Source organism: Pezoporus flaviventris, unplaced genomic scaffold (genome assembly GCF_033815535.1).
Source record: "Pezoporus flaviventris isolate CSIRO_AGI_PZ_B2104156 unplaced genomic scaffold, CSIRO_AGI_Pfla_v1 ptg000006l, whole genome shotgun sequence".
Lineage (NCBI taxonomy): Eukaryota > Metazoa > Chordata > Aves > Psittaciformes > Psittacidae > Pezoporus > Pezoporus flaviventris.
The window spans coordinates 17,664,225-17,676,466 of NW_026892554.1; the positions used below are offsets into that span (position 1 = coordinate 17,664,225).

The 12,242-nt window shown below is 37.5% G+C and overlaps 1 protein-coding gene across 4 annotated transcripts in view; it reads right to left on the bottom strand.

Annotated features, from left to right (window-relative positions):
- The window catches only part of VPS13C (vacuolar protein sorting 13 homolog C), a 90,958-nt gene that overhangs the window by 23,172 nt on the left and 55,544 nt on the right, over positions 1-12,242 (bottom strand). For all 4 annotated transcript variants that reach the window (XR_009742245.1, XM_061447169.1, XM_061447168.1 and 1 more), the window contains 15 exons: positions 12,131-12,220; positions 11,584-11,739; positions 10,443-10,707; positions 10,014-10,171; positions 9,365-9,486; positions 8,832-9,126; positions 7,118-7,507; positions 6,814-6,918; positions 5,921-6,085; positions 5,435-5,563; positions 3,646-3,779; positions 3,169-3,295; positions 1,998-2,233; positions 1,561-1,711; positions 381-521 (listed from right to left, as the gene is read on the bottom strand). Coding sequence is in view for 3 of the 4 variants with exons in the window: in XM_061447169.1 (XP_061303153.1) it covers positions 381-521; positions 1,561-1,711; positions 1,998-2,233; positions 3,169-3,295; positions 3,646-3,779; positions 5,435-5,563; positions 5,921-6,085; positions 6,814-6,918; positions 7,118-7,507; positions 8,832-9,126; positions 9,365-9,486; positions 10,014-10,171; positions 10,443-10,707; positions 11,584-11,739; positions 12,131-12,220 (2,664 nt within the window). In the remaining variant the exon portion in view is untranslated. The remainder of the gene's footprint in view (positions 1-380; positions 522-1,560; positions 1,712-1,997; positions 2,234-3,168; positions 3,296-3,645; positions 3,780-5,434; positions 5,564-5,920; positions 6,086-6,813; positions 6,919-7,117; positions 7,508-8,831; positions 9,127-9,364; positions 9,487-10,013; positions 10,172-10,442; positions 10,708-11,583; positions 11,740-12,130; positions 12,221-12,242) is intronic.

The following is a 12,242-nucleotide window of genomic DNA, read 5'->3' on the forward strand; positions in this document are numbered from 1 at the left end:
AAATCTCTATTTTCCATCAGACAGGTAGTTTTTTTTTTTCCTGAACCTCTATATACACTCTCTAGAATAACAGTACACGACTATGTACAAGATAGAGCTTTTTGTTTGGTTTAAAACACTAAACACTCTCTTTTGAAATAAACTTTCATCATAGCACCCTGCTTTATATCTACCCAGTTTTGTGTATTTGTCTTTCCCATAGCACTCACAAAATCCTGGGATGGCAGTTCTGCAGTACTTCATAAATTTCTAGCTCCTCTGCTACTCTGATGCAGTGAGGAGAGCACCATATAGGTACAATTTAGAGATACTTCTTCATAGAAACCAAAAGCCTTAAAAGTGTCTGTTTAGTTTAGAGAACATGATAGAAGATGCGGTACCTGCAGCCAATACAATTGCGCCCGTAAGCTTCTTTGGTGAGGCGACTGCTTGAATTCAACCTTAATTCCTGGCAAGAAGTTGCGTCGGATGCTGCATCTGACTGGGAGACGCATTTCCATTGGAACCTTGCTAAAATTCACCTAAAATATAAGAAGGGAGAGCTTCCGCAGCTTAATAAAAGAAATAAAAATATGTCATGCTACTAATGAGCAGACTAGCAAATAAAAGCTGTGTTTTTCCTTATTTCATGATCACACAGCTACGGAATTACTCAATCCAATTATCTTCATGGAAAGGAACAAAAACCACAAGTTACTCCAATAAGCACATTACACTACAACTTCACATGCCCCTAGCAGGAACCTCTGTGTCATCTTAGTGACTATTTCTTTATGAGCTACACATTACACTGGCGTAATAATTAGATATTTACATGCAGCTGAGTACTTTCCCAACTGATGCTTTTACCCTGATCCTGAGAAGCAAAAGGAAAAACCTCTCATTTATTCCGAGTCAAATGTAATGACTTATATATACAAAGTTTTGATATGACATAGTTCAAATGCACTACTGCAATATACAAAACTTCAGTATTCATATAACTGGGGCACCCATGTTTTTCAAATGAAAGGATGATACTGAAAACAAGGCTGATTATGGTACTGTGAAATGCCTGTATTTTACTTAGCCATTTGACCATGTTACATTTATGCATGGAATACAGGCAGGTATAATTAATATCTGAAAAATTTCAGCTAAGTGAATTAATTTCCAGAGTCTTTGAGCACTATAGGCCCCTTCATCATACCAAGTCATGGGAACTGCAGCTTACTAAGAAGCTAAAGCCAAGATTCTGCAAGAATTTAAGTTACAACCCTGAGAACACAGGTTCATTACTAATGTGCACACACCAAGAAATCTTTTCTACCACACAAAAGCAAAACTCCTTGAGATTCTTTCTTCACAATACAATTCTTCTAAACAACTCAATACTGCCTCTGCACTGCCTCCATGCCAAAATATTCTCCTGTGTACAATGTGAAACTATTCCAAAAAAGAGCTTGCTCTTTTTCACGTTTCTTTTAAAGCAGCATCTATCCTTACTTAGCAGCACAGAAGTCTGTTTTAACAGTTACACATATTCTGCAATCATTCTAACTCTGAAACCTCAGAACATACCTCAACATTGCCGTCTAGTTTATGCCAACCTGGAGCTTGGGAAGCAGTCTTACAAAGATACTTCTGATAGGCTTGTTCCAACAGATTTATTTGCTTTTGATTAAATGGTTTCCACTTTTGCTTCTGTTTCTGTTCCCAAACGACACCAGAACTGCAAGACAAATAATGTTAATAGTTTAAAAGTAGTGAAACCTTTCCTATGCAAAACTATTGTTCACCATTTTTTTAATAGACTCTAAGAAAGAAGGCAGTTAAATCCTGTATATTCAAACTGCACAACAGGAATAAACGCAGAACTTTATTTTACATAGAAAGGATCCATTTATATTAATTTAATTTGAAAGATATCGCCTTCAACTCAAATGTACTGCTAACATTACAATATGCTGTCAAATTTTGATTACTCAAAGGAATAGTTAGGCCCCCATGTGCAGTACCTAGTAATTCCTATATAGGAGATTTCTTTTTTATTTTCATTGTTAACAAGAGAAAGTCCAAGACTATGGATTGACAAGTTTATTTCTTGATCAGGTTGCTCCAGCTCCTCTGCTTGTCGTGCTTTAGAAACTAATGCAACATCATCTGTGAAAAGTAGCACTCGTTGACGTCCATCCAGGAAGGACACCCAGTGTACTTGAGTATTTGCATTGTAAGGGAATTGGCCACATTCATCCTGTATTGGGAGGGGAAAAAAAAAAAAAAAAAAAAAGAAGTAGGTATATAAGTATATCACAGGAGTAAATTCATGAAGTATTGAACTCCAAGAAGTTCAGCTGTGAGAAACCAAACCCATTCCCAGTCTAACTAAAATACAAACTTGCTTTCCTGTCCCTACTTTTAACCACCAATATTCTCAGTTTTCTTAACTCTGTGCCTAGTCAACAGAAAAAGCAAGCCACCTCTGAATTCAGAGTTTGGTAAAAGGGGCCAGAGGGCAGCTATTTAGAGACAGACACACAGGACTTTATTTAGCCTACTGGCCAGTTAAGTGAGAAAAAGAAAAATATCTTTCTCCATCAATGCTTGCTTCTCCATTCTTTAACCAAATACTTGTGCCCAGTCTTACCCTAGATTTACTTCTGCTCCTAGGTATAGTTCCCTCTTTCCCCCACTCATTTTCTTTCTAGATCACTGTTCTTTTACCCCCACTTCATTAACTTTTCATTTTAATATTGCACAAGTCAGAAACGCCAAAATAGCTCTTAGTGAGCAACTCCATGCAAGCATTCCCCATAAGAACAGAGAGTCACAAACAGCAGGGTTTTTCTCCGTCTTCAGGGAAATTCTTTAGCCAAATGTAGCACTGCTAGGCAACTGGTGAATTACTCATCCTCTTTACTACTTGGATACATCCACAGCTCATACACTTTATCCTTCTTCTTTCATATACAAGAACACCATGGAGAAAATGCAGTTTGCAGTTTGTGTCCTGTCCTCCAATTACATTAATCTAAACATCTAAAATCTAGCTAATTGAGAATAGGTTCAGAAGTCTCTCACAGGACAAGTGAGACTCAAAGTTACTCAAGAAGCTTTCTCCCAGCTAATTTTAACCTTGTTGTAGTCCTAGATTGGTTCAGCATTTACTTCTCCCCTTCTGAAAATTACCTTAAGCAGGTCATGTTCACCAAAATTTTGGGAGTAACCCCAAATCAGTTTTCTTGTTTTAGTCGGATCTGTCCATGCAAACAGGCATACTTGCTTTGGTTTCAATTCCATTTCCTCTTGTAATCCACTGCAAGTTCAAAGAAAATGAGTAAAATGACAGCATTCCTTGGTTAAGACCACTGATTGAAGTGGTGCAAGGAGATCACAGCACTCTACCCCTCCCCAGCCTTATGGGGTGAGGCATGAAGAGCCGAGGGCATCCACTCCAAGCAAGTGAACTATGATCTCTACTCCCCCTTTATTCTCTGCAAAACTATGAGACTTCTTAAAAGTAGATAAAACTATTCTCTAAAATAATACAATAAAGAAAAGGGCTTTCTCTATTTTTCAAGGTACCATAATGGTAGAGAACTACTTGCTTCACAAAGGATGCCCCCCCGGTTAGACAACCAAAGGTGAATTGTTTCTTTCACATACCTCTGTTTGTATCTGAGAGAGTCCCATGAAGTATGGTTAACAATAAGAGCTGGAGCAGCTCCCTCATGGTAATCCGAGAAGCTTATGAGAGTAGAATGCTCAGAAACATTCACATCTACCAGCAAGCCCCCATTCTGGAGAGAAAGTTAGAAAGAAAGTTCAGTATTTGTTCTAGACATAAACTGAAGATGGAACAGACTAAACTTATTTTTAAATCAGTCTTACAGTGCCCTTTTACAAATCAAACAAGGAAATGTACTCTACATTATCCAGTAACAGTAAGCTCAAATACATTGGGCACTGTCTTAAGACAGACATCGGGAACATCCACATAATACTTACTGATTTAGCCTCATTGAAAAGTTATATTCAGATTGTATCATTTTTACTTACTTTATTTGCCTAAATTCAGTACCAAGTAGAGGCAAATACCCCTTTCAGTTTCTGTTACAAAACTTGACATTCTATTTAAAACCTGCAGTTTCCTGCATGCTCCTTAAAAATCTGAAGGACTACTCTAGACAAACATGTTAAAGTCTTTAAAGGTACGATAGACATAACAATAACTGATCACTGAGCAGAAAAGTTCTGTTGATTAAAACCCTCAACAAATCATTCTTGAGTATCTTCTAATGGCTTTCAAGATTCTGCTTTCTTCCAATATATTTGCAAGATATTTCCAAGATACATATAGCACAATTTTTCTCATTTGCTTATACAAAGGAGGCACCTCATGCTTTTGCTTTTGAATACTCTCTTCAGATGTCTCTATCAAATGCTTGTATAAGCAAGATAAATTGACATTTTTGTTGGTAAGATCTGGAGAAGAGATGGAAGGGGACACACCTACTTTTGAACAAGATGATTTTACAGATTGTCCAGCTCACATCAGAGGGATTTGAGAAATTATGTTTAGCACTCTACACAGTAGTAGTAAAACCTCACTACATACAGGACTAGAAAGGATTCTACTGCAAAGCTGAGCTATTTACTATTACAGTCACAGAATGGTTTGGGTTGGAAGGGACCTTTACAAAGCTCATCTAGCTCCATGAGATCAGGCTGCTCATGGCCCCATCCAGCCTGGCCTTGAACACTAAACACTTGAACACTATCGTAAAACAGTGAAGAACACCCCCCCTCTCCCCCCTGTTCTAATGAAGTGCAGCAAGCAACAGAACAGCAAATCACTGATGACATCTTGTTCCAAAAACATTTTTCTTAATTGTTTCAGCAAATGTGGAGAGTTCAACTATCCTCACAGTCACCTGTATTTCAGCTAGTTATGATAAACACCATCTCCAAACACTTGTCTGATCATTCTACATTTACATACATGCTTAATGTTAGGCTAGGGTAAGTTTTGAAATTATTAAAATTGAATCATAAACTATTTTAGCCATGAACTGTGTCTCCATGTATTAACTTATCAAGAAATCAAAAAATACATTCTATTTTAGGATCTTTACACCAACTGAAGGCATCTAAGAAATGCCCTAAGCAAAAGAACACATTAGAGGTGGAGTATTCCATTTTTAGTTCAATAGCAATAGAGCTGTTCGGCTTCCTATAAGCTTGTCAAAACAAAATGAGTACTTCCCACAGCTATGAAAACATTAACAACATTGATTCCAACATTTTTTATGCAACAGAACTGAAGTGCACTGCACCAACAGCTTAAGGAACAAGGCTGCAATCTTGATCACCCTGGTGAGTCAAGCTTTCCTAAGTTCAATATCACAGAGCTAAAATGAAGTATTAAAACCAGACCCCAGAAAGCCAGTCTCACCAATTCTTCCAGCCTCAGCAGAGTACCATTATCCTGGGCTTTAAACAAGAATGGTCTGGATGTGCTTTCATAGCCAACTACTCGTACACAAAGTTCACCAGATGAGTTTTCAGGCCAAAATGGAAGACACTGTAAAATAAGAAACATGCACAACTTCATAGTTCATATATGTTCAATATAATAAGCCAGCAGTAAACCAAAGTCTTGTGGGACTAAACCTATTTCAAATGCATTAGTTCTTACCCCAGTACCTACTGATTAACAGCTAATCTACCTTTAGTAAATTATCTAAAATGAAAGACTTGATGAATTTACTAACAAATGCAACCTGTGCTATTTAATTTATTCTGAGATGTGATGTATCCATATCCTGCCATCAGAAGTGATAGAGCTTCTGTAAAAGAGCTGCTTTTTCCTTAAGTGACAGCTAGAGACCAGTCATTTGTCTACAATAACTTCCAAAGGAAAAAAAACCAGAAACATTACCTCTGAAGCTGAGATATAATTCCATTTATTAGTTGGAAAAGAGCCATTAGGACCAATTTCTCCAACTTCTAGTTCCAGTGAAGATTTGTTTGCTATTGTGTAGAAGGGAGTGAAGGTAACAATCCTGGTAAGGTTAAAAGTACTCATCTTGATGCTAACCCCCACCTGTTGAACAAGGACAAACTGAGCAATCAACAAGCTTAAGAGAAAAGCCAGGATGAAAAACAAGAAAAGCCAACATTTCCTGTAAGTACAGACTAACATACAACACTTCTGTTCTGAACGCCTGCAACAGAAGAGCCAAACAACATGCAGTAAAATGAGCAAACCATGCAACACAGTTAACGCAGTGTCAGAGCTTTAGCTGTAGCATTTTCTAGCTGTAGCATTTTTAGGGAGAATCCAACAGGAATGCCTCTACAGTAAATCAAGACATCCTCAAATGATCATATCATGAGAGATCAGTTATAGAGTATACAGAAACACAACACCCCACATATCTGCATAATATTATAAAGTAGATCCTTTATTGTGCTTAACTGTGGAAATGCGGTCTTAAACAAGGCTGCTGAGTGAAGACCTAAACACTTGCAAATAACCTGGAATTTTGGATATGAACTCTCACATCCACTACCTGAGTTCTCCTATGTCTAATACTATACATTTAGGGTATAAACCACATGCTTAGGAATTACACTGGAACATCTGTTGGAGAAACTACTTGTCACATCATGCAGACCTGACTGGCTGGGGCATAAAACTTATTACCGTAGATGTTAAATACCATCATGATTTAAAAGCACTGCAAGTAGTGAAACAGAGGCCTTAAGGAAAAAAAGAAGACAAGCCAAAAGAACCCCACGAGAGCCCCACAAAACAGAAAAGTATCTTACCAGATAGTCCATGTTATTAGCTGGACACCTGACACATCCATAGCTTCCTACGGTATCAAGGGAAAAGCTACTGGACCACGTGCTAGTTGAAATACATAACTGGATCTACACACAAAAAAGAACAACATGGAAAGTACTTCAATAAATTAATTTTAATTGACAAAGAAGAAGAAAGCAGCAGCCAAATAAAAGTCTACAGATTTAGATACTACCTTAAAACCCCCTTAAACCAAATGTGTGTTTCCCCCCTCAGAGCAGGATTTTATACCACCACCACCACAACCAACACCTAAAATAAGCAAACCTTATTTTTACTGAAAATATTTTTCTTTTTAAAGGAGAACAAAACAATATCTCTGTAGTCTGCTGGATGCTTCACGTGAGTGTCCTCAGCTCGATACTGGAGAACACGGGAAGTCTTGTTGATTATCCAGTAAGGACTGAACACAGACAAGATCACACGGCTTCCAATTCTCCTTGTGTGTATGTAAATATCTACAGTCATCACTGTTGCAGAATGGGATGTGAAACACACAGAAAAAAATTCAGGCATCCCACTGCGGATTTTTAGATGCCCATTCCAGTCTTGTCCTTGATATTTCATCAACACAAGCTCCATTATTTCTCCATCAATTCTGGAATGAAAAACATCTGCAGCACTCCCTTCCATCAATTCACGAGCTTCTGCTGTCCCCTGTAGCCAAATTAAAAGAGGCAGATGAAGTTTTTAATCTATGAAATTCAGGTATTCAAAAAACAGCATTTTATTCTTTTCTTGCAGGATGCATGTTTTGGATACCTTAGTAACACATGTCCCAGTTTCCAGTCACTTTCATTAAGCCTGATCCTAAGAAAAATTAGAGATCAATTGCACTTTTTCTGCAGGACAGTAAAGACTGCTTAATTCTGGATTTCAGGAAGGCAAACTAGTTCCACTCCCTTGTCTCTGTTCTTCCCATTCTCCTCCATGATTTCCAGTGGATTTTGGCAATGAGTTCTTATTTATATACTTACAATACTGGCTACAACACTGAATTGGACAGTTCTGCAGATGTACAGCCAAGACTTTTCACATTAAGTAACACCCAAGGCAGAAAGCTGGCAGCTGTGCCATATTGTTTGATAGCCCAGCTTTCATCAGGCAGTAGCATCTAACAACAACAGCTTTCCTAATTTTTACTGAGAAACAATGTATTTTACTGTTTTGAATGGTAAGGGACGTGAAGACAATAAGCACATACTCATCTATGGGTACAGTGACTTCACAGAGATTTTACTCTATTTCTGGCTCCTCAGTCAAGGCACTGGCACTCTGTTATCCATTCTGTGACTCTGAGTGCTCCAGTACACAGTGAAGGTACGAAAACTGGAAACAGTGCCATTGGGATTTTGAAGAGAAGTGAAAGAAAGATATAGATAAATGCCACAGCCAGCTACAGGAGTAGGACACCACAGGAAAAAACAGGATGATAGTTCTAAATCCTCACACCTTTTCTGTTTGCTAAAATCACTCAGCTGTCTTAAAAAAAATACTAGATACTGGAAATACTGGAAGAGAAGGAAAAATAGTCTGTGTAGCACACCACAAAGAAATGTTCCCATTTGTGCAAGGGAGACCTTAAAATAGTCTTTAGTAAAGAACCAGTACCAGAACAGAGAAAAGTTGTGTTTTGTAAAGAGAAGAAAAGCATAAGGTTTTTCTTATGCCTCAACCTGTGAAACCAAAGATATCTTGCAAACCACAAACACGATCTCAGGAAAACGTAAAGGAGAAAGACCAATCCAGTACAGAAGTCACATTTAAGAAGCAAAACAGTACTGGCCAGGTACACACAAACTGAAAAGAACTAATCCCCAAAACTCCCAGAATCAATCCACCAGCTGACTCATTTACAATAGAAAATACAAAACCCAACGTTCAGTATCTTCCACACTACATTCACCTCCACTTGTAAGTAGATATAGCCTTACTTAAAATCAAATAAAGGATTTACAAATAAAACCATGAAATAACTTACCTCAAGTAAATATCTCAAGGAGTAAGGTAATAGATTCCTCACAGTCAGTGTAGGGTGAAGGTGGATAATGTAGGCAGGATCCCACTCCTCTCCGTAAGTTGAAATGAAGTTTAGTTCATCAGGTACAGCAGTTGAGCTGATGATTAGAGGCAAGAAGTTTGTCTCGGTGGCTGGGCACTGTAACAAGCACTTTACTTCATTGCTCCTATGCAGCTCTTCCCTCCAGGCAATGTAAGTCGTGGACTCTTTAAACTGACCCTCTAACATTCCTGCTGGTCGAATGTATAAATGACACCTATGGAAAGAATCAAAGAATGAGTAATAGTACACAATAGCTTTGCATTGACAACTAACTTCATTCATTTTAAGACCCTTTCAGAAAGGCTTTTGCAGCACACTCATTGCCTAGTAAAGGTAGCATTTTGGTTTTTTTTAGCCTAGGCCAGAAGAGTTCCAAGTGCAAATGTAAGCTTCCATACGCTGTATTTGTGCAGTCTCACAAAGCTTAGCCCTCCAGAACAGAAAAAATATACCTGTATGAATGTAAAGGAACATGAAATTCCTCTTCTGGCTTGGATATGCCAATTGGCTCCAGTGACTTGGAGTCTCTAGCCAATTTATAGATCATAAATGGGATGGAGAAATGGTTCTTAATCTAGGATCAAAAAGCATAATTCTCATTACATTTCTATGGTGCAAATTTCTAAAGGCAAAAGTATGAGTAACAACAAGGAAGAAAAAACATCGGTAGATTTAAACAAACTCCGTTGGAAACAGACTTCTGTGCATCTCAGTAAGAAATACAATTCTGAAGAATGATATGCAAGTACATGAGAAAACTGCTACTTTAAAGTTAAATGAACTGAACTTAATTGTAATTGAAGACATGCTTAAAATGTCAAGTCACATAAGTACCACATATTCCAACCTCAATGTTGAGGATATTGCAAAGCCAAAAGTTTAAAGTAAAAACCAAATTTTTCATTTATCAGGAAGACACACAACAAACAGAATATAGATAAAAAATCTTGTAATAAACAGAATCAATCTCTTCTTAATAATTTGCCTTTAGGTAACTTTTTGTTCTCAAAAAAGAAAATGCATTAAGGAGGAAAAGCAAAGTTGCTCTGAGAGAGAAGCATTGATTTCAGCTTTTTGGTTTCTTTGGTTGTTTTTTTTTACCTGAAGAGGAGATCGTACAGTAATAACCTTATTTCCTTCCGTAGCATCTATCTGTACAATGATTGAGTCTGAATGATTAACAAGGTTTCTGACGTTGTACAGTCGTCGACCTGGTTTGGCTATGGGAATGTTTACCCCTTCTTTATATCCGTGAAGTCCTAATCCATAAAAATATACAAAAGTCTTGTGAATTAGGCAAAACACATCACATCACCATTTTCCAGTTGAACAAACTTCATCTTCTCTAAACTCGGCAACAACCCAGATCAAAGCACTTTCTGGCAAAAGTATCTTGAAATGGGATTTGAGCACTACTTCTGCACATCTGCAGTACTTCTGAATTCTGATCACATGGAATTTAAGCATATTGACTCCCCCATCCTCCCATTCTTAACATGTCAAAACACATGGTGTTCCCTAGCATAATACCTAAAGTCAAGGAGAAGACGGAGCTTTCTTGTCGGTGCAATGCAGACAACTTTCCTTGTTGGGGCACTTCAAAACCAGAGTATTCCAGTTCCATGTTCTGACCAATTTCGATATCATTCATAGTTTCTTTTTCAGCTGAACCAATTATCCGTATACTTGAGCTAGGAAGCACTTTGAGAGCAACACCGAGGGCATTTTTCACTACAAAAGGTGCTGTGTCTTTAAAGGAATAGTCAAACGTGGATGCCGTCCCTTCTGAAAATGCCTGTAATTAACAACATATATAAGGTGTCGTACACAAATAGCCGCATCAACGTATATATAAAGGCTTTTAACGACCATTCCCAGGAACCACCATTTTAAAGAAAAAAAAAATAACACATATATTAATACCTATGCTTTGTATAGCAGTATTTCAGGGAAGTAAACTTTACTATCATGGGAGTAAACTATTACTACTATCAGGGAAGTAAACTTTAATATCATTACTATTCTGTGATTAGCAACACATGTTGATGCTACGATGAGCATTCACACTCCTCATACGGAATTTGCTTTAAGTTGTTGAGTACTAAGAGAAAAATCAGATCTGGAACACATAAGTCCCAAGTACCTTCAACACATACATACTTCATATTCAACCACAACTTATGCTTACAAACATCTGTTTGATTACACAGAAGCCATGGAAACTGACTGCCAATAGAGACTTACAGTGTAAGCAAGTACCAACTTAGAGAACCGTTACTCATTTAGAATGAAGAACTGAATAGCGATTACTCACATTCAGTAAAAATATCCTGCTTTAGTAACCAAAACTTTTCCCCTCCCCCTAAAAAAAGGGGGAAGAAGAGGAGCATAGGACATTCATAAGCACACACATATTACAAGAAAAAATAGGAAAAAAGTGTATTTAACACACTAAACATTCTATTTCTATGATTTGAAGGCAAATACCGAAATGAATACTTTTCTTAGTATTCTATTAAGGACAAAAGATGGAAGGGAAGTAAACTTCTAACACAGAAACGTCTTTCAAAAGCTAGCATCACCTTTTTGTTAACCATAAAGGACTAATTAGAGTGAAAAAAAGCTTCCTACAGAACCACGTAATTTGACACCTTCTGCCTGCTGGGACTACCTTGGCTAAATTACTGAACACAGCAAGACAACATTTGGATATTGTTATATTCATTGTATCCTTCGAAGCTATGTTAACTGCAGTTTGTGGCTCAGGAAGAACAATGAAGTCATCTCCAGGCATCAAACTCCTCTCTTGGACAGGGTTAGTCTTCATCTACAACAAAAATTGCATTAGGCAATTATGAACACATACGTTACTTTTCCTCTGTTAAAACAAAAAAAAAAAAAAAAAAATGGACCTACACTTGACAATTTCACCAAACAAAAGAAAAGCTACTTTCCCATGAGCATCCCGACCACCTTACACAAACAAATCGTACACCACTTGCTTTCCTCTCTGTACATGTGGTAACACACTACATTTTGCCCATGCATTAACTTCCTTCAGAAAAACCTTAAGATGTCTAAAGACTGATATTTTATAATGTAAAACAACCTGGCTCTCAAAGCAACAGCAATCAAGAGGTTCATGTTGCGTCACAAAGTTTTTTAAGAAGAGCTGTCTGTTACAGCTTCTTCACAAAGTTTCAAGTCCGTTTACATACTTCCAGCTTTAAACTCCATTGCTTCTTTCCCCCTTCAATTTGTTCAATCAGCGGCTCCCACACTGCATAGGTTTCATTGTAATAATGTATCTAAAGAAAGAAACAAAATTAA